This window comes from Myotis daubentonii, chromosome 11 (genome assembly GCF_963259705.1).
Source record: "Myotis daubentonii chromosome 11, mMyoDau2.1, whole genome shotgun sequence".
NCBI lineage: Eukaryota > Metazoa > Chordata > Mammalia > Chiroptera > Vespertilionidae > Myotis > Myotis daubentonii.
Genome location: NC_081850.1, coordinates 32,837,830 through 32,863,184, shown reverse-complemented (window position 1 = coordinate 32,863,184; position 25,355 = coordinate 32,837,830). Strand labels below are relative to the sequence as shown.

The 25,355-nt window shown below is 41.1% G+C and overlaps 1 protein-coding gene and 1 long non-coding RNA gene across 11 annotated transcripts in view; both read right to left on the bottom strand.

Moving 5' to 3' along the window:
* Positions 1-25,023, bottom strand: part of PLGRKT (plasminogen receptor with a C-terminal lysine) — a 112,061-nt gene extending 87,038 nt beyond the window's left edge. Inside the window, exons 1-4 of one of the 10 annotated variants that reach the window (XM_059656751.1) lie at positions 24,863-25,015; positions 23,295-23,426; positions 21,397-21,483; positions 88-218 (exon numbers count right to left, since the gene is read on the bottom strand). In XM_059656751.1, coding sequence (XP_059512734.1) covers positions 88-218; positions 21,397-21,477 — 212 coding nt within the window. In that variant the 5' untranslated portion in view covers positions 21,478-21,483; positions 23,295-23,426; positions 24,863-25,015. Of the gene's footprint in view, positions 1-87; positions 219-21,396; positions 21,484-23,294; positions 23,427-24,735 lie in introns of all 10 variants that reach the window. The other 9 variants (XM_059656748.1, XM_059656758.1, XM_059656756.1 and 6 more) reach the window with 9 other exon arrangements.
* Positions 18,904-19,410, bottom strand: LOC132211929 (uncharacterized). The gene is made up of 3 exons (XR_009447597.1): positions 19,305-19,410; positions 19,181-19,228; positions 18,904-18,976 (listed from the first exon to the last, which is right to left on the bottom strand). It is a non-coding gene; the product is annotated as an uncharacterized LOC132211929 (long non-coding RNA).
* Positions 25,024-25,355: the final 332 nt, after the last annotated feature.

Below are 25,355 nucleotides of genomic sequence, written 5' to 3'. Positions count from 1 at the left end.
CTTGGCCAACTGAATAATACTATGATAATGGCAAAGACAAAATAAATAAATTATTTAAGAAAATTTTAAAGTAAATAACAAACATACCCAGCTGTTAAAGAGATGGCTGCAATGCCAAAAAATGTTCCAAAATATTTGAGGAATTCCCGAGACCAAGCAACTTGCATGGCCATTTGTCTTTCTCTCATTTCGTTCTGCATCATTAGCTGTCTTTCCAGCTAAAGATAAAAAAAAAAAGAAGAAAGAAAAAGAGAAAGTATGGTTACTCCCCTTTTGAACCTGAGCAGAGTAAATAATCTGCTTTTCCAGTGAATTTTCATCCTTCAATTGCATTGATTCATCTTTTTTTTTTTTTTTTTTAATTCTCAATAGCCTTTTACTAATGTCCCTCTGGACAGCTATCCCCAGCTCTTACTTTGTCAGTAAAATCATCCTGAAATATATACAGAGTAGATATGATATTCTTTTTCTATGTCTTGAGGTATTGAACACAGGTGGTTTGAAGCTTTTATCCAAGCCTAACATATATGGTCAGCATATTATATCACATGTGAGGAAAGATCTACATGTCTTTAAATGCAGATACATCTTACTGGCCTTTATTACAACTAGCACTGAAATGATTTTGCCTTCCAAATCCATCCCAACTCCAAATTAAAATTCATTTGGAGTATCAGGTTCATATCACACCATGATATAATGGTAGAGAGGTATTATTTAAAGACAAGACATCAATAGAGATTTTTTATTTGCCACAATTTTCTTGTTGCCTCAAGTCCACCTGTTTAGTCCGTGCCTTTCACTGTTTTAAAAAGCAGATACAGCTCAGAACACAGAAGGAGACTCAATTTCTGAATAGATTTTTAGAAAACACAAGAGTTGCAGCAATCTGAAAGCCCCAATCCACTATTTGGAGTCATATTCTTGAGAGAGAAAAGTTGTCATTTTTCATTCTAAAATCTTGGCACAGTATATTATTAGCAAAGCATAGAAGATAGCAAGCATAGAATTCATGATGTAAACCATAGGGTGGAATATAATGTGACTATGTGACTCAGTTTTTCTTCCTTATATTCTTACTACTGTTTGAAGAAACTGGGAGAAGAGAATGAGATTTTAGTTATAAAGATAGGGCTTGGTCTAGGTGGCATGGTTCAGTGGTTAAGCATTGACCTAAGAACCAGGAGGTCATGGTTCAATTCCTAGTCAGGGCACATGCCCAGGTTGTGGGTTCGATCCCCAGTAGCGGGCATGCAGGAGGCAGCTGATCAATGATTCTCTCTCATCATTGATGTTTCTCTCTCTCCCTATCCCTTTCTCTCTGAAATCAATAAAAATATATTAATAATAATTACAAAAAAAGACAGGGCTTAGCTCCTTGGCCCCTCTTGAGGGTTTAAGTTCCAGGCATGTGATGGATCTGGGGTTTGGGGACTCCCACTGATCAAGAAACAAACATTTGTTTATCCCATTAGCACACATGTAGATTTTTCTTAATCTCCAGGAATCATTTCTTCTTCAGGCCCCAGGACCATTTCTTCTTTTTCATCATTGTCAAATGCATCATTCCTGGTTAATTTCATCATAGGCAAATCTTGCACTGGAAGTAAACAAGTTCTTTAGGAGTTAAGATTTGGTCATTTTCACCTGGCCGAGGTAGTTTGAACATAAGGAAACTTCTTTTCATAGAGACAGAGAGTCATCGTTAGCTCTCCCGGATGGTCCCAGGCCTCTGTGTCCATTTTCTGTCTCCTCCTCTGTCACGCTGTTATTTCTCACTCTTAGCAATAAATCCTTCTCTAAGGACCAATCTCTCCTGGTTTCCCTTCTTTCTCTGTCTCTTCCTCGCGATCTCTCAATGATCTGTTGCTTTTGATTGTCTCTAGGGCAGTGGTCGGCAAACCGTGGCTCGCAAGCCACATGCGGCTCTTTGGCCCCTTGAGTGTGGCTCTTCCACAAAATACCACGTCCAGGCACGCACGTACAGTGTGATTGAAACTTCGTGGCCCATGTGCAGAAGTCGGTAGTGGGTGTGCAGGAGCAGCCAATTGATGTTTCTCTCTCATCAATGTTTCTGTCTCTTTCTTCCTCTCCCTTCCTCTCTCTAAAATAAATTATTTGTAGATCCTCCATTCTTTTTTGATTTAGAGGCTGCATTCTTAATATCAAGTCATCTGTTTCTGAAATGTTTTAGGATCCTGCCATAGAATTTTACCAGATTTAAGAGATAATGGCAATTTTTCTGGTTGTGTTTTGGCATTTTTTTTACCTTCATTGTCTCCTTTGATTCTGAATCTGAATCATAGATGATCCTCTTTTTCTTGTTTAGTTGCTTCTGGTTAGAGTCATTTTCTTTACAAGAACTATTTACCTGACTTCCTTTATTTCTTTTTTGGCTTTCAGTTTCTTCAGCAGATTTTGTTTTCTCATTCTTCTTTACTGTTTCACTTGCAGGTTTCTTTCCACTTGGTATAATCCCAAAGAATTTCTAAATATCCTTAGTATGTTATGGACTCCAGTGTTTCTTGAGGTCCCAGAGGCTAGTGTCAAAACTGTGCATCCAGCCCTGTGCTGCTCGCTGGAGACTGCCACAAGCTCCAGTGGCTTAAGTGACTTCCAGGTTGCTCACTTCCAAGCCGCTTCACGCAAGGCCTCCTGGGAACTGCCATGATTCTCATCCTTAAAGTTGTAAAGTTTGAAGTAATTCATGCTTTATAGTAAGAATAAAGGCATAAATAAGACTATTATCCTACTAAAGAGAATTAAAAAAAATAGTTTTAACCAAAAGTTTAAAATTTAATTCCATTTTTTATATTCTTTATGGAGTAAAGTTCTACGATGGAAGCAAATATTTTATTGCTAAATATGTAGATGAGGGCTCCAAAACAAAATGTGGGCTTCCTATAGTGGCAACAGGTGATCCAACTTATCAGGAAATGAGTCCAGGTACTTTCTTCCAGAAAGGATGAAGTAACCCATCTTGCAATTTGCTCCATTTTGCACATGGCTTTCTCCTCACTTTACTCAGGCCTCTGCCCATATATGTCTTCTTTAGAGACAGCTCTTTCCTGACCCCACATCCAGCCTTAGTGTTCATCATACTGCTTATCTCAACTGAACATATTTCCCTTGTGTTGTTGTCTGTCATCTCCATTAAAATGTACACTCTATATGATCAGTGACTAAGTTCAATTTCATATCTGCGTCACCTAGGGTAGGTGTTCAATTAACATTTGTTGAATAAAGAATAAGTGAATACACAAGGAAAGCATGAAGTAATGGTGTGTAGGAGGCTTGCAGAGATGTGGCTGGGGAAGTGCAGTGTCTGCAGACAGTTGTCCAAGGTGCTTCCCTGGGTTCACTGAATTAATGGGGAAGGCTGTCCTCCAGAAATGCTTTGCGAAGACTACTGCCCAGTCATGGAACTTTAGCTTGCCAGAGAACTGCCCTCCCCCAGAGTAATAAGCACTTAATCACAGAAGAGATGTTGATACTGAACTGTCTAAAAGGACTACATCAATGATCCAAGGGGAAAAGTTAATTCTGTTAAGTCATGAAAGTGGCACAGAGCATCCACTGGAAGAAGGAAAAGTGAGAAAAGCGAGCACTGATTCCTCTTGGTGAAGTCTACAAGACAACAATTTGATTTTGAAGTGGTTACTACTTAGATATTTTAACTTTTCAGTTTGATAAAGCTATAAACATGGTGGCATTGTTTTCGCACTGTTCTCCACTCCACGGTAGAAAGTGAGGGTCGTAAAGCAAATAGGTGTGCCTTTGGGATCCCTTCCCTGGACAGGCTCACATCTAAAGTACCTCCTTTTCCATTATAAATTTTAGGCAAAATTATGTCCTATAAATATATAAATATTTACTTAAACTTACTAGAGAGAGAGATATAAAGATTACATGTGAGCACACCAAATCGTATGGTGTGCAATGGCAGTAGCTTTTTGTTGAAAGAAATACGTAAAATAGACAAAAACCCCTGTCATTTGCATTTTACTATATATCTCTTATTTCTGAACATTACTCATTCTTCCCTTTTATCTATCATAACAAGCAGATTTTTTTCTTCATAGTTGTGTGCTTTGGGTTTCTAGTTCTTGAAAATGACAGTTCTTGCAAATGAAAGTTGTAATTGATATATTTATTAAAGGGGCATAGCAACAAAGTGTTACTCAGAAGGGAATTAACTTTGGCAGTATTTTAAAAAAATATAACCTAATAGAACTCCCTTTGTCTTCAACTTCCCAAAGTCTTTATTCAAATGTTTAAATACTAAAAATATGAAGAAAATATTTAATTAAAATATATATATTCCTAATCACCTCTTGTAGTAATATTGATTTTTTTATTACAATATGTGCAAAAAACTAACAACAACTTTTTACCAAAAGTCTGTGGGCAGATTAGCAGTTGCTAATGTTAAGGTACTGTGTCTACAGCTGTAGCCCTCACTGTGCTTTTGTTTGTTTGTTTGTACATATTTTAAAGATATATATAATTGCAGAAAATTTTTCAAAAGAGGAAAATTGCCTATAATCTCCCATTCTAATATAATAACTTAAACTCTGAAGTCTTGATGTTCAGATTTTCCTCAAAATAAATAGGGCTTCAAATTAATATTGTTCATTTTGGATACATAACAGAAAATAAATATTTTACACTATATAATTTGGCATCTAAGCCATGTACAAGGATTTAAAAACCAAATGAATGTAACAAAAATTCATAACAAAACAAACATAACAAAAATTCAAATCCTAAGTTATATAATTATATTATTAGTGTAATAAATCCAAAATTTAATGGCTCACATATTTCTTTAATTTACCATCAGTAAATGTACTTAAACAGAACCTAACCATGAACTTAAAATTAACATCATTAATTTATCAAACAGATTCAAAGAGAACACAAAATTTTTCTTTACTGAAAATGATCCAACCATTTCTTCTTCCAAGAAAAGCACTATGTGAAATAAGGTAAACCATTTCAGAACATGTAAATATTATACTACTACTCAACTCTGTGTCTCTGTGTTGTCATCTTTAGGCTGTGGGTCTGACAGGCTTATTGGTCCCTTGGTCCCATTACCAGGATTGATTATTTAAAAGGAGAAGAAAGTAGATAAATGGGAAAGAAGGGAACACTTATTGAGCATCACCTCTGCCATACAAGCTAGTACTTGGGTATCCTTCTCCCCACCTTAGATAATGAAGTTGAGACTCAGAGAGCCTACCTACATCAGTGGTTCCCAAACTTATTTGGCCTACCGCCCCCTTTCCAGAAAAAATATTACTCAGCGCCCCCTGGAAATTAATTTTTTAGAAATTTTAATAGCAATTAAACAGAAAGATATAGGTATTAATGTTTCTACCTTTTTCGTAAAATATAGTAAAGAAAGGTGTAAATTAGAAACATTGAAGTTTGAAATTATGAAACTATTTATTGAACTCAGAATAGAAAGGTAATACAAAAAAAAGTTAAAACAGATGCACCTGTGGCCATCACCGCCCCCCCCCCATCGCTGCAGCGCCCACCAGGGGGCGGTAGTGCCCACTTTGGGAATCACTGGCCTACATCATTTATTCAAGGTTATATAACCAGTAAGTGATGGAGCCAGGGTTGGCCTCAGGTGTATCTAACTCCAGTGCCTGTGAATTTCTCATTGCAACAAGGAGAGTGAAACCATAGTCCTTGGCAGCCGTGTCCTGGCCATAAATCCATCTGGTAACAGGCAATGGCCATTTTCCCTTCTAGATTTTCCATTGTGTTATGCCAACCTGCCTGGAAATTCTGCTATTCTTTCTCTTCCTCCTCTTCAGTCTTACATATTTCAGAGTAAGAATGTCCCTTCATCATATGCACTGCTAATACAGTCCATTGCCAGGTACACAAGAAATTCAACTGCAAGAATATTTTTATAATCATTTATAGGAAAAATTAAAATTTTTCTTTTACCACACACAGTAAAACTTTTGCTTAGTCTGTAATTCATGTATAAACTCTTGGAAGACATAAAATAGATTAAACAAATGGAAAAACATCTCCTGTTCTTGGATAGGATGACATAACAGTTCTTCCTAAATAAATTTATACATGCATGGAATCCCAATTTTTAAAAAATCAGTAAACTATGTTCTAGAGCTGGACAAGTTGAACTAAAGTTTCTATGAAAAGGTAAACATAATAAACAATGAAAAAATAAATTTCAATTGTATAAACTAGATTAATTAGGCATCAAAACATACTAAAAAGCATCTCTAATTATAATAGTGTGATACTGGTATATGAATAGACATACTGGCCAGTTGAATAGCATGTCCAGAGACAAACCCAAGTACATATAGACCCTTAATAAAGGTGACATCTCAAATCACTGGAGGAAAAGATTTTTTTTTTAATAAAAGTAGACATGAGATAGTCGTTTGGGAAAAGATAAAATTACATCCATATCTTACACTGTATATGAGAACAAATTTCAAATGGATTAGAGATCTAAATGTAAATAAATGAAGCTATAAAAGTACCATAGGGAGACAAGGTGACTACTTCTGTAACTGGTATAGGAAAACATTTTCTAAATAAAGACTTAAAATGCAGAGGCAATAAAATAAAGGATTGTTAATTTGAACACATAAAAATTAAAATATTTTTCATGCAAAAACATCCCAATATAGCCCAGACCCGGGGCTCAGTGTTTGAGCATCAGCCTATGAACCAGGAGGTCATGGTTCAATTCCCAGTCAAGGCACATGCCCAAATTCCGAGCTTGATCCCCAGTATGGGGTGTGCAGGAGGCAGCCAATCAATTATTTTCTCTCATCATCGATGTTTTTTTCTCTCCCTATCCCTTCCTCTCTGAAATCAATAAAATATATTAAAACACACACACACCAAAAAAATAAAATAAAATTCCCACCATAAACAAAATCAAAGACAAATAACAATGTGGAAGAAAAAAACGGCAATATATTTCCACGAGAGGTCAAATTCATAATCTGTAAAGAAGTCTTAAAAATTGAGGGACAGGGGACAAAAAAAAAGAAGAGACAATTCACAAAAATAAGATATATAAAAGGCCCTCAAACCTGCACAAATGTTCAAGTTTACTCATATTAAATGAATGCAAATTAAAACAAGACTAAGATATCATTTTCTTGCCTGTCACTGTGGCAAAAATTAAAAAGCAACACCACAAATTCTGTTGGTGAGACTAAACGAAACTACCGAGGCACCCGCCTTTGACCCAGTAATCCCACTTCTGGAAATCAACCCTGAAGAAATACCTCCAACAGTACAAAATGTGAAAGCACAAGGTTATTTATTGTAACACTGTTTATAATAGCAAATATTGGAAATCATAAGTACCTGTGGTAGGCAGAATAATACCTCCAACCCACCAAAGAAGTCTGTGCCTTGAATCTGTGGGGTTTTACCTTACATGGCAAAAAAGGGAGTTTGCAGATGTGGTTAACGAAAGGATTTTGAGATGGGGAGATTATATGGGATTATTGAGATGGGCCCAATGCAACCATAAGGGTTCTTAAGTGAAGGATGAAGGCAAGAGAGTCAGAGTTGGAGACACATGAAGATGCCAAGCTGCTGGCTTAGGGAGGAAGGGAACATGAGCCAAGGAATTCAGGGGGCCTCTAGAAAAAGCTTCTCACTGTCTGAGAAAGAATTGTAAATAAAGAAGGGTAAAAGCTCCATTAAAATGTCATTTTGGATTGGAATCAGAGGTATCAGTATGAATTTATGGTTTATTATTCAGGGTGGGGCAAAAATAGACTTATAGTTGTGAATAAATCCAACCACAGTTTATTCCTGAGTTATTTATTAGTTATTGTATTATTTTCCATATGAACAACTGTAAACCGGCTTTTTACCCACTCTGTCTATATACTTACAGACAGGTGTAGAAATAGGTATGAGTGTATGCATATGCATGGGTTGGTATATGTGCATGTCCTTGATGAGAGGACCAAGGAACTATGGCCATAACAATAAGCCCACCTACAGCCCTGATCTTGATTTCTAAATACCATTCTCTAACAAAAGGAACCAGACGGTTAATTCCCGGCTGGCTGCAGGGGCAATAGATGTAGAATATCTTATGATTCCAGTAAATAAAGGAACTATCCTAGAAAACAAGCATCTATCAAAAGGATATAGGAGCCAACTGGAAGAAGTTCCCAATAGCCAAAACAATTTAAGCCATAAAATAAATAATGATGGTACTACATTATAACCCACAACATAAAATGTCCATAAGACCATAGTATATATGAATACAATAAATAATCATATGGAGAAGGTGCAGCTTTTCCAATGAACAAATATAGATGAAATGAAGGTGATAAAAAAAAATCACAATTAGGCAAACACCCCAGAAATAATTGTTGCATGTAAATCCCACCAATGGATGCTAAAATGAGTCAGCAAAATACTAAAGAAAAGCAAGATATCAACAGTCTCAAAGTATATATCCAATGATATTTATCAGTTAGAAAAAAAAAAAAAGTAACTTTACAGTGGAGAAACCTGTTGGATACCGCCTTAACCAAGAGATCAAGATTAAATTAACCAGAAATACGACATCACATCAGGTGTCCTCTGAAATGATGCAATGACAAAGACAAAATAGCATTCTGTGGTTTAAGAATAGTATGCCAAACAATCCTTAAAAACCACAACCTCAATCTAATCATGAGAACATACTGGGAAAAACCACAAGTGAGAGAACTTCTAAATAACTGACTAGTGCTTATCAAAAATTATCATGAAAGCCAGGGAAAGAATGAGGAACATCACAGGCTGGAGGAGACTAATGCGACACAACAATGAAGTGCAATATAAGATCTTGATTGGATCCTGGAACATAAAAGGGACATTGTGAGAACAACTGGTGAAATTCAAATGGATCAGTAATTTAGTCAATATTATATACTGATGCTAATGTTCTGGTTTTGGTCATTGTAAACTGTTAAATCAGCTAGACAAGGGTACACTTAAATTTTCTGTACTAGTTTTGCCACTTTTCTACAAATTTAAAATTATTTCAACTAAACATTTCTTAAAATGTAAAAGAGAAATAATTGTCAAAGCTATAGGATCATTTTTAATTAATAGTTTCATGCCACAACTCTCTATATACTAGATATCCTGTCATTGTTTTACTGAGTTAATAAGTAAGTGACCCTTCTTGCTCAAGCAATGAAGAACTAAAACTGAATTAAAATTCACCCAGCTCAGAGTTATGAAAATAGAATTACAGTTGAGGGAAGAAAAGAAAAAGATCTTTTTGCCAGTCTATAACAGGATTTATCGGTCTCATTTAAGTTGTGAACAAAACCTAAAACCAGTGTGTCCCCCTGGAGAACTGAGTGTAGAAAGCATCCTGGACCCTCTGTCAGCATGGAAGGACTAGGGAGCCAAGGATCGACTTGGTGGCTTGACTTTTCTTTGTTATTTGTTTATCTTTGTAGAAGTAAGTGCCTATGGTACCAACAACCTTTATCAATTATTTTACTTTCATTTCCCACCATGCCTAAACAAAGGGAATATCCAGAAAGTTAAGTCTTAAGGATATTTTTATTAACTCCTCTAAGTGATCCTAGACATGTTAATACCTTGCCCCACCTTTAAGAGACTTGGCGAACATTTTTAACAGCCTCTTTTAAAATCAAGCAACTCAACCCTAGCTGGTTTGGCTATGTGGTTGGAGCATGGACCTGAGGATTTAAGGGTCCTGGGTTCAATTCTGGTCAAGGGTATGTGCCTTGGTTGCAGGCTTGATCCCGCTGTGTGTGGGAGACAATCAGTAGATATCTTTCTCACATTGATGTTTTTCTCTCTGTGTCTCTTCCTCTCCCTTCCTCTCTGTCTAAAAATCAAAGGGAAAAATATCCTCAGGTAAGGATTAACAACAGCAAAAAAACCACAAAAACCCAAAATCAAGCAACTCATTATATTCTTTGGATTTAGACCCAATCTATCCTTCATTATACAGTTCAATTAACTTATTTTCATCTGTTTTAACTTTGCTAGAGAAAGACACAACACACTGGCACTATTTTAAAAATTTTGGTGGTTCCTCAGTAAGTTATATCATAAATTATTATATGATCTCATGCAATTCCACTTCTAGGTATGTACTCAAAAGAACTGAAAAGCAAGTGTTTAAAAACAAAAACAAAACATGTATAAGAATTTCCATAGCAGCACTATTCTCAATAGCCAAAAGGTGAAAAAATCCTTTATTTCTATAAATCAATGAATGGATAAAGAAAAGGTGGTATGTCCATACAATGTAATGTTATTTAGCCATAAATAGGAATGAAATACTGATACATGCTATAATATAGATGAACCTTGGAAAGATTATGCTATGTGAAAGAAGCCAGACACAAAAGGCCTTATGTTATATGAATCCATGTATATGAAATGTCCAGAATAGGCAAATCCATAGAGACAGAAAGCAGGTTAGCAGTTGCCAGGGGCTGGGGGGAGAGGGAGGATGGGAAGTGACTGCTTAATAGGTATGTAGTTTCCTCTTGGGGTGATGGCAATGTTAAAAGTGATGATGATTGCACAATAGTGTAATGTAGCCTGGCCAGAGTGGCTCAGTGGTTGAGTGTCAGCCTATGAACCAGGAGGTCACGGTTTGATTTCTGGTTAGGGCACATGCCCAGGTTGCAGACTCAATCCCCAGTGTGGGATGTACAGGAGGCAGCCTATCAATGATTCTCTCTCATCATTGATGTTTCTTTCTCTCTCTCTCCTCCCTTCCTCTCTGAAATCAATAAAATATATTTTTTAAAAATAGTGTAAATGTACTAACTGTTACTGAGTGGTGCACTTTAAAACGGTGAATTTTATATTATACTAGAGGCCCGATGCATGAAATTTGTGTAAGAGTAGGCCTTCCTTCCCCTGGCTGCCAGCACTGGCTTCCCTCTGGCAGCCAGGACTCGGGATTTGCTCCTGCTGCCGGCAGGCACCTGGGACCGGCTTCCCTTCAGCCCCGGCTTTGTCCAGAAGGACTCCGGAATGATGTCCAGTCTAATTAGCATGTTACCCTTTTATTATTATAGACTAGGGGCCCGGTGCACGAAATTCGTGCACTGGGTGGGGGGGGCGGGGGGGGGGTGTCCCTCAGCCCAGCCTGCCCCCTCTCACATACTGGGAACCCTCAGGCATTGACCCCCATCACCCTCCAATCGCAGGATCGGCCCCTTGCCCAGGCCTTATTTCCCCCCATCATTGGTTCTGCCCCCAGCTCAGGCCTGATGCCTCTGGCCTAGGCGTCCGGCCCAGGCAGCGGGGACCCGCAGTGGCAGCAGGGGGCGCTGCGATCACACGGGCTCCGCCCCTGCCCCTGCAGGATGCCTCTGGCTGAGGCATTCGGCCCGGGCAGCAGGGACCCACAGCTGCAGCGGCCCCGCGATCGTGGGCTCCGCTTTAGGCCCAGGCAAGGGGCCCCTAGCTCCTGGGACTGCCAGCTTCGACCGTGCCCAGCTCCCATCGCTGGCTCCACCCCTACTTCCTGCTATCACTGGCCAGGGCGGAAAAGGCACCTGATTCTCCGATCATGTCTGGGGGGCAGGGCAAAGGCGGCCCCAAGGCCGCCTTTGCCCTGCCCCCCAGTTCTTAGGTCCCCCCTGGGTTTCCGATCACTGTCAGTGGCAGGGGGCTTCTTCCTGCTTTCCCTTTCGCCTCCCTGCATTGTGCCTACATATGCAAATTAACCGCCATCTTGTTGGCAGTTAACTGCCAATCTTAGTTGGCAGTTAATTTGCATATAGCCCTGATTAGCCAATGAAAAGGGTATCGTCGTACGCCAATTACCATTTTTCTCTTTTATTAGTGTAGATGCATTTTACCACAATAAAAAAATGAACACCAGGAGAAGGATTACAGGTGAAGGACAGGGGGAGGCTATGGGCAGGTAATGGGGATGGAGAAGATGATTGTGAATGCAAGCATAAGAGTTAGGCCACTATAGCCTTCCTTATAGCTCTACTGTCTGTGAACTTGTGTTGATAATTCTACTTCTCTTATTCAACGGACTTCCCAGTTAAGTCCTGTGACACTTTCAGTTTTTGAACCAACTCCCAGTTGCTTATCCAGCTACCTAAAGATCCAGAGTTGGCTGCTTTCCCTCCTCTTCACTGCATACTCTACACATTTTGGGCTTCTTGTCACCACAAGACTCTATGAAACAAACACTGTATTTTATTGCTTTATTTGTTCTATTTACCCTATTTATTGAGGTGACATTTATTGAGAAAAGAGCTCAAGATTATAGTAGGCTAAAGATATTAGGAGGCATGGACACAGACACCAGGTGGGTGAGGGCTTGAGTGGGGAGTGGGGGTGAAGGGGGAAAGGGAGGATAAGAACACATATGTAATACATATGTAATCAATAAAGAAAATTTAAAAAAAAGAAAATAAGCAGCAACAAAAAAGATATTAGTAGGCATGGTTTTTCAGTCAGGAGTTTAAAAATGTCCCCTTTGGCCCTAACCAGTTTGGCTCAGTGAATAGAGCATCAGCCTGCAGACTGAAGGGTACCAGGTTCGATTCCGGTCAAGGGCATGTACCTTGGTTGTGGGCACATCCCCAGTAAGGAGTGTGCAGGAGGCAGCTGATCAATGTTTCTCTCTCATCGATGTTTCTAACTCTCAATCCCTCTCCCTTCCTCTCTGTAAAAAATCAATAAAATATATATTTTTTTAAAAAGTCCCGTTTGAAGAACTACAAAGATGAGTTGTCTTCTACCCCCAGTAGCCTATCTCTTCTGTTGGCGGAGTCCTAAGTCCTCAGGGCTCTGGGACATGAGGTCAATTCCAGCCTAGCTTTAGCTGTTTGCATTTACTCAACAAGTGAGAGGGAACCCATAGATAGCCTCAGGGGTATTATGAGGACGTAATTATTCAATTCAGTGATGGGTTCATTGGTGTTCATTTTATTATGCTCCAAAGTTATAACTATATTCTCTTGTATGTATCAAATATTTCATAATACTTTTAAAAAGAAAATAAGAATAGCTTCCACCCTAAGAACGGTACTAGAAGTTTAATTTATTTAAATGGGGAACATTCAAGAGCCAACCTGATCTTCCAAAATGGTTATAGATGAGTGTGTTTCACTCTAGGCTTCCCCAATTAGTAGCTTTAGGGTTGGAAAGATGCTTCAACCATGTTGATCTATATTCTTTGTCTCCTTCCTTGAAATCAGAAGATAAATAATAAAGTATATCCTGATAAACGAGGAAAACTAATCATCTTAACCAACACACACGTTGAGAGAGTCAACAAGTTCGGGCCCCAAGCATTCCTGCACTTTCTTACTGGGTAGGCCAAGGATATAGCCTGACTGCTCTTTATCTGGGCCATTTCTCAGGGTTGTGTTTGCAGTGAGCAGACTTGAGGGATGAAGTAACCTCTTTCACAAAAAGCAGCCTTGCTGACCACTCACCATAAAAGTGGTCGATTTGACAGCTCACTGTACCTCAGTTAGGTCACAAACCTGCTGCATCCACCTCAGTGTCTAGTTCAACTAGGCCCACCTCCATGCCCTCCATGGAGCTTGGGGCACATGGAAAACATCTCATGCTCATCATGAGCCTACTCAGGCTGCTTGCTGCCCTATGAGTAACAGAGCCTGCTGCCTGCCCCCCTGAAACAGTAACAGACTATCCTGTTTACCTGGCAGTAGGGTAAATCCCAGACCCTCACAGACAGAGCCTGCCTGTTTTGGTGACAAAGCTTAGATGCTGATAGAAGCATGGCATTCTGAAAGAGAAAGGACAAGAGCCCTCAGTAAATGGGCTATTCGATACAAGAACACTCCCTGAGATCCAGCAGGAAATGCTCTCATGTAGGTGGTGGTGAGGGTGGCAGGGTAGAGTGAGGGTCTCTCACTGTCCTAGGTGTTAAATGAGGCTGAGCAACAAAAGGTAGGGTCAGAACAGGTCACCCAGAAGGTACTTTGGTTGTGGCACATTCTCCTCTTGGGGGAGAAGGATGTTATCATGACAATGGGGCATCAAGCCCCACACCTCAGCCCAAAAGTATGCAGGGTGCCTGTGGCTGATGGGTCAAGGGTCCCCAATGCTGAAATAATGGTGTCAGCATTGAAGTTACAGAACTTGGGGTAGACTGCAAACAAAACAAAACTTGTTTGCTGAGCCTAGTGGTGGGAGGCCCCGTGAAACAGAGTACATGCAAAGGCTCGCTTACTGGCACTGAGCTGCTCTCTCCCTGTCTCCCTCTCAAACTTCAGCAGCTTCAGGGAAGGAGGCTGAGTGTTCTGGGGAACTTCAGGGAGGGGAGAGAGGATTCAGATGCTATGGTTCTGTTGGACAGAGGTACCCAAGTCTAGTTATTTCCAAGCAGAAGTAGGGTGAGCTAAGTACCAGGTTTGCCCAAAGTGACGAGGATACAGGTGTGGATGAAAAAGGGACCCCCTTCTAGACCTGACAGACTCAGGGGAGGTCTGCATGGCAAGCCTTACAAACCCAGAAACTGAAAATAATCACATAGGATGGTCTGAACATAAAAGTGACCATCTAAAAATGGGTGATGGTGGTAGTCACATCCAAAGCCAGTATCTTCCTGACAAAGGTCCGTTTTTTCCTTAATGGAGCCTGTCTACTGTCTTTTTGCATCTAAGATAACATATCTTTGAAATGTCAGAGTAATCATCATTTTCAGACCCGCTGTGCCAGAGCACACACTACAGTGCTACCTCGTTCCCAGCATACCATCTCTATGTGCTGTAAATGCTAATTATTAACTATCCTGTACCCGCCAGTGTACAAGAAGTAGTCACATCTCTTTGCAGTTTGCTTTTTATCCAGTCCTCCAGATTTTCCTGCTTTGCTTTCTTCCTCTTAATCTACCACCAATGGATCTCATGTAATTGTACTTATATCTCCTCCTTTGAATTTAATGTATAAAGGAAGCTGCAAAACTGCCATTCTCTGGAGCATTTTCTCAATCCATTGAGGTTTTGCTTCCCAGAAATTTTCCTCAGTTTGGCTCAAACAAACTCATAAAAATTCTCTACAGGTTTGGCAGTTTCTTATGACACACAGGTCAGAGTATTGGCACTAGCAGAGGCTAAAAGAATGATGCCCTGAAACTCAGTGCTCTTGGAGGCCAGGGGTGCACATGGGAGGAAGCTGCACCCTTGCTGGGATTAGGAGTCAAAGGGCAAAAAGCTTCCTAGCTGCTTTGCACTCCTCAATTCCTCCAGCTTGCTGGGGATAGCATATCTCCTGACACTGCTAAAATAACCCTGAATTACCTATGTTAATTTCTTTGGTCTGTGTTCCCAGAGGGAAAAAAGCTCTGGAATTCAACTGACAGGGTTTGAAAGAAGTTTGCCTCGAGGAAGGGAAATTAAAAGTGACCTCTGAGCTGCTTCAAGATCTTACAGTTGTTTCCCCTGTTATATGAATGTGTAATGAAATTGTGTTACTTGTTTATATAGTAAATATTTATAGTGATGAGAGGACACCCTTCCATTCAGGGATTCCCTGGCCCCTTCCCATGGTCTAATAGAAACAACATAGAATCCCAGAGAGGAAAACAGAAAATCACAGCTGATCTCCAGAGAGGCCCAGTACTGCAGTGTCACCTGCTGGACACAGGCACCAAATACATCCTGTATTAGTTTCTAGAGCTGCCACAACAAAGTACCCACAAACTGCATGGCTTAAGCAACAAAAACATATTGTCTCAGTCTGGAGTTTGAAAGTCTAAAATTAAGGTGTCAGCAGGGTTGGTTCATTGCTGGGGCTGTAATGTTCAGGCCTCTCTCCTTGGTTTATAAATGGCCAATTTCATATTTACATGGCATTGTCCCTGTATGCCTATCTCTAGGTCCAAATTTCCCCTATTTTATAAGGATGCCAGTCATATTGGATTAGGGCCCACCCTGATGACCTCATTTTAAGTTGATTACCTCTATGAAGCATCTATCTCCAAATAAGGTCACATGCTGAGGCAGTGAAGGTTAAGTCTTTAACATAGAAATTTAGGGGTGGGTGGGCGGTGTCACACTGAACCTGTAATATACCCCTTTCAATAACGTGAGGCAGTTGTTGGCCTACTACAGCGCTCTTGTTAAAAATGAACACCTGGCCAAACCGGTTTGGCTCAGTGAATAGAGCGTCGGCCTGTGGACTGAAGGGTCCCAGGTTCAATTCCGGTCAAGGGCATGTAGGATGTGTGCAGGAGGCGGCTGGCCGATGTTTCTCTCTAATCGATGTTTCTAACTCTCTATCCCTCTCCCTTTCTCTCTGTAAAAAATCAATAAAATATATTTTTTAAAAAAAAATAAATAAATAAAAATGAACACCTGACCCATGGAAGTCTTGTGCCACTTAGACCTGACATCTCCATTTTGGGTGGGTTACCTAGGACAGGACAACTAGAATGCAAGGGCTCATTTCCTGGTCAAATTAAAATGTATTTGAGGGCATGGCTGGCCTGGCCCTGTTATCTTAATTTTGCATGAAGTAGCAGCTACCCCTTTGGGAAAAACTTTATCCCATTCTGCCACCTAAGGCAAAGTTACTGGCTCAATAAGGGCCCCACAGAGATTCTTCTAAATGCCTGGGCCTGTTTCACCTCTGATTCAACTAAGCTGAAAACTGATGTCACCGATAGTGCTCCTGCCAGTCTGACCTCAGTGCCCTCTATGGTGGTTGCTGGAATCAGTGGGCAGAAGTCAAGTTTGTTCTCAAAGCTCTGGTCAGTTGGGCTGAGGAGCAGGTTGTCAGGAGGATTAATATGTCATCGGCCATGAATGTCCCAGCACATTCTTGCTGGGTAGGCCAAGAATGCAAGGCCTAGAGTGCTCTTTGTTCAGGCCATTTCTCTGGGCTGTGTTTGTAGTGAACAATCTTGAGAAATAAGGTAACCCTTGCCTGGCCAGTGTGGGTTAGTGGTTGAGTGTCGACCTATGAACCAGGAGATCATGATTTGATTCCCAGTCAGGCACATGCCTGGGTTGCGTTTCCATCCCCAGTGTAGGGTGTACAGGAGGCAACTGATCAGTGATTCTCTCTCATCATTGATGGTTCTCTCTCTCTCTTTCCTTCTCCCTTCCTCTCTGAAATCAATAAAAATATATTAGGGGGGAAAAAAAGAAAGAAGATAATCCTCCCCAACTCCAGGAGCTCACTGCTCATTATAAAAGCAGATTCCCTAAGCTCAGTGTTTTTCAAATGTGCCACAAACCCACTGAATGCCCAGCACCCATCTACAGCCATATTTGTATCCTCTGTGAGACTTGAGGGGAATGGGAAATTGATAGCAACCTCATGCTCATGCTGCTTGCTATGTTATGAGTAATTAAGTTCTCGGTCTCTGACATGGTATCTCCTGAATTCTGCCAGCATCCATGAAATAATCACAGGCTAATTTGTTAGCTTGCAAATACATTAAAATCCCAGCTCCTTCACAGATCCTGACTTCATGGGGACTGATGTAAGAGTAAACGCCCTATATAATCCAAAGGTCTTGGACAAGGACTCTGAGTATGTGACATTCATGGCTGGTTTGTATGCCTAAGGTCTGGTCTTCCCTAGGTCACTCTGCTCTGTGACAGTAATTCAGCTGCCCATTCTTTCAATTGTTCCATTCCCCCAAAAGACATTATCCTGCATAAAACATTCTTGTCACTCTTTAATAACAATAGCAACAGCAGCCACTAAATTTCTAGAGTAAGAGACATTGTTTTAAAGATTTGAGATCTTGTTCTACACACTTTTTATACACTACCATCTTTACTCTTCAAAATAACCCTATGCAGGGGATACTATCACCTCCAGCTTACAGATGAGGAGACAGAGGCACAGGCCTAAAATTAGTCAGGGTAGAGATAGGGTTCAAAAACAGACAGCCTGGCTTTAGTCCTCACTTTTAACCACTCTGTATACTGCCTTAGAGTAGGACTTTGTATTCTCAGAGCCATAATGAACCACAGAGGCCTAGAGATCTTTATTTGATATTTTAGGAAGATGATTCCAGTCAAATTTTTAACACTTGATTTTGACATACAACATTTTAAAATACTTTTTGACAACCTATATATAGGCAATTAGATAATTTGCTTTGATCTTTTCTATGCAGCCTATGTATAAATCCAGTGTCGTTTTCATACTCTGTATTAGTGTCCCATTGTTATATCACAAATTATCAAACTTAGTAGCTTAAAACAACACAGATTTATTTTCTTACAGTTCTGGAGGTCAGCAGTCCAAAATGGAACTGCACTGCCTCTGGAGGCTCCAGGGGAGAATCCATATCCTTGCCTTTTACATTTTCTAGAAGTTGTTTGTGTTTCTTGGCTCATGGTCCTTTACTCCATCTCCAAAGCCAGCAGCAAGGCATTTTCAAATCTCTCCCCCTACCCCCGCCTGCCCCTCCTCTGGCTCTCCTGCCTCCCTCTTTCCCTTATAAGAACCTTGTGATTACATTGTGCCCATCTGCCGGAAGCCAGTCCATCCTTGCTGCTTGACACAGTCGCTGCAGGAAAGAAACATCTGCACAGCATATGTTTCAAGGGACCTGGTGTATATGGCATACTGTTCTTAATATGTTTGCTAACCTTCTTGGTGCTATGTGTTTTAACCAAGGTCACCTCTCCGAGAAAGGTTGTTTCCCCAGGTAGGGATTTTCCCCTGAAGTTAGGGAGGGAATAAAACCCCTTAACTAAGTGCCAGGTGGGTAGTTAATCACTTTAACTACAAACAATCACGCTTAAGCTACATAATCTTTACTCCCTGGAATGGAGATAAGAAACGCCCTAACCTTTGGAATAGAGATTGATAGGATTGGAATCAACTGGTATAAATACAGATGTAACAAGACAACAGGACACAGAACCTAGCGAGAGAACATGGCAAAAGATCCTGGACAGAACCTGGCTACAGAACTTGGCTGGAGAACCTAGACCAGGGGTGGGCAAACTTTTTGACTCGAGGGCCACAATGGCTTCTTAAACTGGACCGGAGGGCCAGAACAAAAGCATGGATGGAGTGTTTGTGTGAACTAATATAAATTCAAAGTAAACATCATTACATAAAAGGGTATAGTCTTTTTTTTTTTTAGTTTTATTCATTTCAAACGGGCCGTAGTTTGCCCACGGCTGACCTAGACAGAACATGGCAGGAGAATCTGGATAGAACCTGGCTGGAGAACCTGGCAGCAGAACCTGGCGGCAGAACCTGGCTGGAAAACCTAGCGAGAGAACATGGCAACAGAACCTGGACAGAACCTGGCGACCGAAACTGGCTGGAGAACCTGGAGAACCTGGCTGGAGAACCTAGCGAGAGAACATGGCTACAGAACCTGGCTGGAGATCCTAGACAGAACCTGGCTGGAGACCCTGACAAGAGAACCCGGCTATGATGGTCAACTGAATGCAGCTTCTGTGTCATTCATTCTTCGCCGACTCCGTCCACACCTATGGGAACCCCTGGACCTGCTGGGGCTGGACCCCAACACCCCATCCAGATCATCCAAGATAATACAGGATCTTTTCCACATCTCAAGCTCTTAACTTAATTACATTGCAGAGCCCTTTGCCATGTAAAGAAAAACAGTCACAGGGGATCAGGATGCAAATATCTTTGAGGGGGTATCATTCTCCCTACTCTATATTGTAAGCAGTTATCTCTTACTATGGTATATAAACTTTTTGTTTATTTTCATTAATTCTCATTGGAGGATATTTTTTCATTGATTTTTAGAGTGAGAGAGACACATTGATGGGCTGCCTCCTGGATCCAGCCTGCAGCATGCCTGCAACTGAGATACATGCCCTTGACCAGAATCAAACCCGGGATGCTTCAGTGTGTGGGCCGATGCTCTATCCACTGAGCCAAACCAGCCAGAGCTACAGTATGGACATTTTAGCAGAAATATCTGGCTTGGAGATTTTTAAAAGCCCATTCACTAGATAATTAACAATCCATTTCATCTTGGCTTTGAGGATGGAGCTCCAAGAGCACTTTACCTTTTGGGGTCAAAAAGAACATACTGCTGGAGCACACATTAGAAACTTTAACCACCATCTATATATATAAAAGGCTAATATGCTAAGTTTCTGTTTGACCAGTCACTATGATGCACACTGACCACCTGGGGCCAGACACTGATGCACACTGGCCATTTACAGAGAAATGGCACTGCTGACAAAGCAACGCTTGGCTTCCCCCCCGTGGGACACAGGTCCCACCATCACCCCAGAGCAACAGCCCACCAAATCGCAGCCGATGCTGCCAAGACCCGATGATGCAAAATGTGGCCCACAGCCTAGCCTAGCCCAGAAACAGTGGCTGTGGGCACTGGATAATGACATCACGTAGCAACACCTGGCTTCCTCTCCCTCGCAACAGGCCATTTAACAATAAATGGCACTGTGGACCTGGCACCCACAAAGCAACACTCGGTTTCCCATAAGTGAGACACAGGCCCCACCACCACCCTGAGTGACAGCCCACCAAATTGCAGCCAACGCTGCCAAGACCCCATGGCGCAAAATGTGTCCCACAGCCCAGCCCAGCTCAGAAATGGTGGCTGTGGGCACCGGGTAATGATGTCATGTAGCAATGCCCAGCTTCCTAACCCTAGCGACTAGCCTTCTTAGAGTTTCTTCAGCATAGGAACACGATTTGCTTTATAGCCAGTTGCAAACATTTTATAGTTTAACCAAATGTCTGTGAAGCGTTTTCACGTGCCTCATCTCTGTCGATCCTCACAGAAGTCCTGGAGTAGGTAGATAGGAGACTTGGTAGAATCCTATTTTCTTTTCATTAGCCAGAAAACAGAGATTTAGAAAGTTTAGAAGCTTGACCAGACTGAAAAGAAGTAAGAAATGGTGGAACTTGAAAATGACTTCAGGTTTTCTTACTGTGCAGAATATAGTCAAACACTGCTACAGGTAAATATTTCACCCTTTGTTCTCCCTGAGTGATATACAATAATAACCTCCTTCATGTTGATATTTACTGCTGTGTTGCTGACAATTACCTAAAAGAGAAGTTGGGGTGCTTCACTAGGCTGGAAAAAGTTTAGCTAAATCAGAAAGCAGGTCTAATTAAACAAGTTTATCTATCTATCTATATATCTCTCTCTATATAAAGCTCTTGCTGGTGCCAATCACACACGTGTGTTTCCATCTTTCATTGCTGATCATGAATTTGGTTGACACTTCTATTATAGAGAAAAGGTGAATAGCGATATTAAAATATTTCTTTTAATTAATTTCCTTTCAATGTGCACGATTTCATGCACCGGGTCACTAGTAACAACATAAAGTAACAACATAAAGTAACAACATAAAAGTTTAATTATTTTAAAAGTACCTGAAGTCGAGCATTCATAAGCATGAACTCCTGTTGGTTTTTCATGTTTTCGTTCATAGATTTTGAGAATATAAACCCCATCTTGACCTAAATATAAAAAAGCAAAGAGGTTTAAAACAATACATTCTACATGCATCCCTCATGTGCTGTGCCTTGGAATATTGTGAACTTATAACAATGTAAGAAAAAAACTCTGACCTGGGAACACAGTGTGGATTCTAATCCTTGCTCTCAACTAACTGTCTGATTGTGGGCAAACTTAACTGGCTTGGCTGTCACTTAGTAAGACCAGCTGATTGAACTAGACAACTTCCAAAATCTTATGCTTTGTAAATATTTGGCTCCATGTTTGCTGATTTTGTTTCCCACTGTAAATCTTGAAGAACTGAATACTTAAAAATAAACATTCAGAAAAATTCTCTGGTTGTGTGTGTGTGTGTGTGTGTGTGTGTGTGTGTGAGAGAGAGAGAGAGAGAGAGAGAGAGAGAGAGAGAGAGAGAGAGAGAGGGAGGATACCATCTTACCATCTATTTTCTACCTTCTGTATAGTTGGATGAGAGAATCTTTGTTTCTGAAGAGGGGTGATGCAGAAGATGTCCTCATGCACTTTGAGGACAGATTTGTCTGTGCTCTGTGCATTTGTGTTTTAAGAGGTTTTAAATATCTCAAAGTCATCAGTATTCTTCTTCTTATCCCTGCCCCTCTCCTAAACACCCTCTATTTCCAGCCACCCACTCCTAACAGCCCTTGGCCATCCTCCTCAAGTTTCACCTTTGTTCTCTTCAAGCTACTACTGAAGTTCTCAAGGGGGAAAACATAAGGATAATTAAATGTCATGGGAAACTCAGTTTTTAAATGCATATCAGATATTGTCTAATGTGGGCTGTCAATTCTAGGGAGGCCAGAACTCTTAATATTTTGGTCTTAATCCAATTGGGTAGGTACAGAAGACCTTCAGTTTATTTACTTTCAGAATGCAAAACTCAAGGATGTTACAATTGCTCTCCCCTCCTCAACAATGCTGCTGATCCTCTTTGGTGAGCTGTTGAGCAGCGGGCCAGTTTTAATGCTTCTACCAGGATTCATAGTATTCTGTGGGACATTGGAGCTTCTGTTTTCCATATCCCTATCAGGAAATCTTGGGTTCTGGCTAATTGTGGAGAAAAATGGAGAGAGAGCATTTCATGCCAAGTGAAATGAGTTATCTCTGCTGTTAGGGGTCCAGGTGGGTGAGAACTGCAAGCCAGACTTCATTGGCTTTCCTGTATTCAGGCCATAGACACACCCTGGAATTACAGGGGGGCCTCTGGTCCAGAGTCAGTTTTAGTGTTGGGAAGAGGCCAGTTATTCACCAGAAAGTAGAAGCATAGCCCTGAGAGGTCATGAAGTTTCCCTCCTGCTCTACCACTGCCCCACTCCATTCTGTGACCAGAATTGGAGGCCACCCATTGAGAGTGGGGAGATCTAGCATAAATTCTCTCATTCCTGCAAATTCTGACAGTCCCATGTCAATGGTCTCCAATAGCAGACCAGAAATTGCCTGAAGGCAAAAGCAATGTATTATCCATCTTGGCAGTCTCCATGGTGTCTCTTTCCCATAAAAGTTTGCAGAAAAGTAATGAATGACACTAGAGAAAGGTTGGCTCAGGTCACTTGCCATTTCTTACTTTTCTTCTGCATATAGGAGTGGATAATTGAAAATTTACATATGTTGCAACATTTCTAAAGAAAACAATTGTCCCCTAATCCTATTCTTACACATAGTATGTCACAGAGCTATGTCTCTTACAGTGCTACTATTTATTAAGGGGTGGGATCTCCCTTGAAATACAGGAAGAGTCTGTATATCAGCCATCTAGGGAAAAGAAACTATGTGGAAAGTTAGGATTTAAGTTTACCTCTTTCTGGGCCTTGCTCTCTTGGGTCTAGATAGATTGTAGTTTGAATGTGTTAGGCAACGTTCCCAAGGGTCAAAGCTAGAAGCAAACCCAGGAGAAGAGCTTCCCTGTGGTCCTCAGGGGAGATCACACCTGGAAACAAGGGCACCACACCTTGTAAACTACATCTTGGAGTTCAGTATTTTCAACTTTTCCCACATTTTCCAATGTCTGGAAGGTGTTCATAATACTCTCATTCTTCTCTCATATATATATATATATATATATATATATATGTATGTATGTTTCAGAGAGAACAGAAGAAGGTGAGAGAGATAGAAACATCAATAATGAGAGAGAATCGATTGGCTGCCTCCTGCAAGCCCCACACTGGGGATCACCTACAACCTGGCATATGCCATGATTGGGAATCGAACTGTGACCTCCTGGTTCATAGGTCAACGCTCAACCACTGAGCCACACCAGCTGGACTCACAAAATATTAGTAAAATGATGACTATCGTTCATACTGCTGTATGATACATAGGAAAGTTAAGAGAATAAATCCTAATAGTTCTCATCACAAGAAGGAAAAAGTTTTTTCTTTCTTCTTACTGTATCTACATGATAGGTATTAGCTGAACCTGTTGTGGTTATCATTTCACAATATATGTAAGTCCAACCATCATGCTGTATACCTTAAACTTAGACAATGATGTGTGTCAATTATTTGTCAGTAAAACTGGGGAAAGAAAATAAGCAAGAGCGATCTTCCAATAGGAATAACTGAATTCACTCAGTTGTATAAATAAGCCTTTCAAAAATTCCAACACTTACCATTGGTGACAAATTTCTTGATACTTAAAATTTAGAGACCAGTGTGTCTCAGAGGACTGAGAATGCTGATTTGAGTTCTTAATGACTGCATTTTTCCTTTGATTACGCCTGAAACCTTAAAGTGGGCTCTTTGATACTCCAGCCCAGTGTCAGCTGTGCTATAGATTACAATGGGAAGGGATATTTCTGAGGAGTGTTGAGGCTGCTATTTACAGGCACCGCTGGGAACATGCATTTAATTCTCCTTTTTTTTTTTTAAAGGATAATCCCATAACCCACGACCTCTGTCATCCAAATTTCTGCGCTGACTCACTTCCTGATCGAATTACACATAACCTACATTTATGACTGGTTGCATAATTACAATCATTTTCAATAAGTCGTTGCGTTCCGTTCACATTAGTCCACTTCCCCTGCAAATTCCAGCCCTTAACCTACAACTTCCGGAGGGTTTCCCTAATTTAACTCCACCCGCCCTGATGACAATAACCTGGGTATTTCCTGAATGGTATGCTGATTTCCGTGGATAGTGCTCTGTATACTCTCCCAGTTTGATTACAAGGTTACGGGAAAGGCCCGGAGTCCTATCGACAGGAAGGGATTCTTTCCGAAACCAGTAGGAGACCTTCTCCACTGGGAGCAGGAAGGGAGCCAAGGGCGGGCGCACACTAGGAGCGAGAGCACCGCGCGGGCCTGCACGCCGAGCCCGGCAGCTCAGCGTCGGAGGACGTGGACCCGCGCTCTCCACCCACCTGTGGCCGGCCGGGTCCCGCAAGGCTGGTGCTCAGTCACTAGGGAGCGGGCAGTGGAGGAGCGGGCCAAGGTAAAGGCCGCAGAGACATTCAGGTTTCCGGTCCCCTAGTCCGCGCCAAGAACCGGGTTTCGCCTCGCGGATTGGCTAGCCGTGACAGTGGGTTCCAACCCCTCAGCCAGTCAGCGCAGCCCTTGCCTTCTTTAAAGGGCCCGCGCGCCCGACCTAGGCCTGCGGTGTTCTACACTTGGCACCTGGAAGGGGCAGGTCGAAGAGGCAAATTCAAAACCCCAGCGACTGAGCTGTCAGATTTTGAGGGGAGGCAGAGGACGCAGAGTGACAGTCTCACTTAAAAGCTTCAAGTGAACTTTGTCAGTAACCCTGTTAACAAAGTTCAAGTGAACTTTGTCAGTACATGAGAATCCATGCTCCTGTGCCCTGCTAAGCCTCGACAGACTTTAATGAGCTGTTTTACTGTTAATTCTCTAGAAATG